Here is a 4,020-nt window from a genome sequence, read left to right as displayed (position 1 = left end):
CCTCCCATCACCTCCCAGTGCCTTCCCACTGATTTCCCTGTGCCTCCCATCACCTCCCATCACCTCCCATCACCTCCCAGTGCCTCCCATCACCTCCCATCACCTCCCAGTGCCTCCCCGCTGCCTCCCGCCCCCTCCCCTGCCTCGGCGGTGCCCTGACACCCCCCTGCCCGCCATGCCCCGCGTCCCATCTCCCCCCGCCTCGTCCCCAGACTGGCAGGCGACCCGTGAGCTGCGGGACACGTCCCTGGAGCAGGCGGCCGAGCGCGGCCGCTTCTCGCAGGAGGCGCGGGCGTGGGAGCAGAGCCTGGAGCAGGCGCGCCGGGAGCTGGCGCAGGCGCGCGCGGAGCTGCAGCGAGCGTGGCGAGAGGGCAACAGCAGCCTGCTGGAGCTGGGCAGGCAGGAGGCCGAGCTGGCGCGCGTCTCGGGGGCCCTGGCCAGCGCTGAGAGGGAGCTGCAGGGCGTGCAGGGCCGGCTCCAGGCCGGCCAGCGTGCGGCCAGCAGCCTGCGCGCCTGCCTGGACGCAGGTAGGGCCGCGGGGCGGAGGGCACGGGGCGGCGCGGCCGGGGGCCGGCGAGCGCCTGAGCGCTGCCCCCGTGCCCAGACTGCTGCCCCCCCGGGCTGGCTGCTGTACCGCGGCACGTGCCTCTTCGTCTCGTCGGAGAGGAAGAACTGGTGGCAAAGCCTCGACGACTGCCAGGGGAGGTCCTCCCGGCTGCTGGTGCACGGCGAGCGGCAGGCGCTGCCGGTACGGGGGCTGCGCTGGGGAGGGGGCGTCCCCGCTGCCTGCCGCCCCCAGCCCCGTGCCCGTCCTGCTGCAGCGCGGCCCCGGCACCGCCGGGCACGGGGCAGGCTCTGACGGCCTCTCTCCCGCAGCCTTTCCTGCACGCAGGAGGCACCAAGTACTGGGTGGAGGAGCAGATTTCCATCGCTACCGGGTCGGTCGTGCGGCAGGACGGCGTGCCGTATGACATGTAAATACAGCCATCCCTGGCACGGGCACCACGCCGGCAGGTTTCCCTTTTACCCCTGCCCAGGAGGTGTTGTTTCTCCCCATGAGAGCGTCCTTGGAGGGATGCCCCAAGGTGCCTCTGTCACAGCCCATTTTTGGGGTGCATCCCTGGGGCACGCGAAGCACCAAGTGCCCAGAGCTTGGCAAAACCTCCTCAGCTTGGCTCCCGGAGGGGTTTTATCAATGCCAGCAACCACGGGAGGAGATGGATTTGGTGGGGACGCTGCCCCTGCCCCGATGAACCGTGCCTTCCCTCCTAGGCACACTTACAGTGACAAGTGCTCGCTGTCAGCGGCCAAAGGCATCGAGAGGTCGGCGTGCAGGAGGCTCCACCAGTGGATCTGCGAGCAGCCCCCGAGGCTGAGCAGCATGTCCAAGGCCCTCGCATCTTTCCTGGACGAGGAGTGACCTTGCTGCCACCCCCTCCCCGTCACAGGACGTGGGGACAGGAGCTGGGGGTGCCCCCATCTACACCCCCCCACCGTGCACACATTGCCTCCACCGCACGGCAAGGCGCTGAGAAGTTGGGCTGGGAGCGCTGTCTGTGTTTTAAAGCAAGGAATACAGACCTTGTTCCCCTCTCTCTCACGCATGCACGCACTCGTACCACCCTGCTCCTGCCCCTCAGACCCACGCTTGTGTCCCCGTGTGCCCTGGCCAGCCTCCCGTCACGGTCCCTGGGGAAGGTGCAGGGGGAGATGGGGGTGCAGCCCTGAGGCCATGGGGGGCAAATGGGGGGGGGGGGCTGAGGCCATGGGAGGAAACGGGATCCTGAAAACCATGGGAGGGATGGGGGAGGCTTGGGAAGGTGGGGGAAAGGGGAGAGCTCTGACACCTGGGGGAGAAGATCTCAAAGGCCGTGGTGGGACCAGCAATGGGGGACAGCCTGGGGGACAATGAGGGGGCCAGGGGACAGCCCTGACCCTCCCGGCTCGCTCAGTGGTTTTGGGAAATGGCACCTCCAGAGAGCTGGTGGAGGTGAGGACCACTTTGGACCCGGACCCAGGCAGCTTCTGAGAGAGGAGAGGCGTGGAAGGATGCTGCTGGAGCCGGGCCACAGCGTGGTGAGGCTGGAAGAGAGGAGCTGGGAGGTGCCCCACGAGCTCAGCTCCGTGGGAAACGAGGACGTGCTGCGTCTGTGTGTGTCCGGCTGGTCCTGGACAGCCCAGGGGCTTCCCCCGAGCTCCAGCCACCACCACAGCACCGTGCCCTTGGGTGCTGCCACCACGAGGAGTCCCGCACAGCCTCCTGCTCGTGGGTCCCCCAGGCCCGTCCAGCACGGCCGCCTGCTCTCCTGATCCCACCAGCCGATTTCTCCATGTCCCAGCCCTGAAGGGTCATGGTGAAAGGGCCACGTTGCTGTCCCCGTGTCCCCAGCCCAGTGCTCCCCATGGTGGCAGGCAGGTTGGGCAGGTGCCACCTCTCCTTGGCAAATCCCAAGTCATCGACAGCCAGCGATGGAGCAGCCGATAAAGCCAAGGGAGACCCCAAGGGGGAAGGGTTGGGGACACCGGTGGCACCATCACAGCCAGGTTCAGAAGGTGCAAGAGGTGCCTGCCATGCAGCAGGTGAGAGCAGGGCTCGCTACGTGCTCACTGAGAGCCAGGAAAGGAGGGCAGGGGGCTGTGGGCCTGAGCGGGAGTGAGACTCAGAAAGCCAGGCTGTTCTCCACAAGTCATCCTTTAATTGCCCAACACCTTCGTTCCCAACCTACATCCCCAGAGAGAGGGGCTGCCAGGGTCAGCCCCCAGCCAGGAGAGGAGAGAGGATCTCGGACAGGTTGCTGAGCTTTGGGGGCTGCTCGCAGATCCACAGATGAAAGCTGTAGCAGTACGCGTGCTCCGTCTTCCCAGAGCCCACCAGCAAACATTCTGAAGACCACTTGGACCTACAAGGGAAGGAGCACGTGAGGGGGGACAGGGTGCCATGTGCCACCGCGTCCGCAGCCCGCTGCCCGCCCCAGGCAGGCCTGAGCAGCCCCTGCCCGAGCATCAGTCCCCGGGCTGGCCCAGCAGGGTGAGGTGCAGAGGGGCAGCTTCCCCGACTCACTTCCATGACTGCTCCTCCATCCACACCGGATTTTTGGTCCTGTCCTCCACCCAGTACTTGGTGCCTCCTGCGTGCAGGAAAGGCTGCGGGAGAGAGGCCGTCAGAGCCTGCCCCGTGCCCGGCGGTGCCGGGGCCATGCTGCAGCAGGACGGGCACGGGGCTGGGGGCGGCAGGCAGCGGGGACGCCCCCTCCCCAGCGCAGCCCCCGTACCGGCAGCGCCTGCCGCTCGCCGTGCACCAGCAGCCGGGAGGACCTCCCCTGGCAGTCGTCGAGGCTTTGCCACCAGTTCTTCCTCTCCGACGAGACGAAGAGGCACGTGCCGCGGTACAGCAGCCAGCCCGGGGGGGCAGCAGTCTGGGCACGGGGGCAGCGCTCAGGCGCTCGCCGGCCCCCGGCCGCGCCGCCCCGTGCCCTCCGCCCCGCGGCCCTACCTGCGTCCAGGCAGGCGCGCAGGCTGCTGGCCGCACGCTGGCCGGCCTGGAGCCGGCCCTGCACGCCCTGCAGCTCCCTCTCAGCGCTGGCCAGGGCCCCCGAGACGCGCGCCAGCTCGGCCTCCTGCCTGCCCAGCTCCAGCAGGCTGCTGTTGCCCTCTCGCCACGCTCGCTGCAGCTCCGCGCGCGCCTGCGCCAGCTCCCGGCGCGCCTGCTCCAGGCTCTGCTCCCACGCCCGCGCCTCCTGCGAGAAGCGGCCGCGCTCGGCCGCCTGCTCCAGGGACGTGTCCCGCAGCTCACGGGTCGCCTGCCAGTCTGGGGACGAGGCGGGGGGAGATGGGACGCGGGGCATGGCGGGCAGGGGGGTGTCAGGGCACCGCCGAGGCAGGGGAGGGGGCGGGAGGCAGCGGGGAGGCACTGGGAGGTGATGGGAGGTGATGGGAGGCACTGGGAGGTGATGGGAGGTGATGGGAGGTGATGGGAGGCACAGGGAAATCAGTGGGAAGGCACTGGGAGGTGATGGGAGG

The 4,020-nt window shown here is 68.9% G+C and overlaps 1 protein-coding gene and 1 pseudogene across 1 annotated transcript; one reads left to right on the top strand and one right to left on the bottom strand.

The window, feature by feature from the left end:
- Nucleotides 1-175: 175 nt before the first annotated feature.
- LOC118160070 lies at nt 176-1,689 on the top strand. Its single transcript, XM_035314619.1, has 3 exons — nt 176-527; nt 605-974; nt 1,273-1,689. Exons 1-3 carry the CDS (start codon nt 176-178, stop codon nt 1,418-1,420), a joined length of 870 nt encoding a protein of 289 aa, XP_035170510.1. The 3' UTR covers nt 1,421-1,689.
- Nucleotides 1,690-2,328: 639 nt separating this feature from the next.
- LOC118160069 lies at nt 2,329-3,845 on the bottom strand (annotated as a pseudogene).
- Between the last annotated feature and the right edge of the window lie 175 nt (nt 3,846-4,020).

The sequence above is a fragment of the Oxyura jamaicensis genome, unplaced genomic scaffold, assembly GCF_011077185.1.
Source record: "Oxyura jamaicensis isolate SHBP4307 breed ruddy duck unplaced genomic scaffold, BPBGC_Ojam_1.0 oxyUn_random_OJ77446, whole genome shotgun sequence".
In the NCBI taxonomy this organism is placed as follows: domain Eukaryota; kingdom Metazoa; phylum Chordata; class Aves; order Anseriformes; family Anatidae; genus Oxyura; species Oxyura jamaicensis.
The sequence above is the reverse complement of the archived record's forward strand: the minus strand, read 5'-3'. Positions and strand labels throughout refer to the sequence as shown.

Excerpts from the sequence above, each read along its gene's own strand:
- LOC118160070 (XM_035314619.1), top strand. The coding sequence starts at position 176 with ATGCCCCGCGTCCCATCTCCCCCCGCCTCGTCCCCAGACTGGCAGGCG. Across the intron at positions 528-604 it reads GCGCGCCTGCCTGGACGCAG|ACTGCTGCCCCCCCGGGCTG; the intron begins GTAGGGCCGCGG and ends CCCCGTGCCCAG. Across the intron at positions 975-1,272 it reads GACGGCGTGCCGTATGACAT|GCACACTTACAGTGACAAGT; the intron begins GTAAATACAGCC and ends CTTCCCTCCTAG.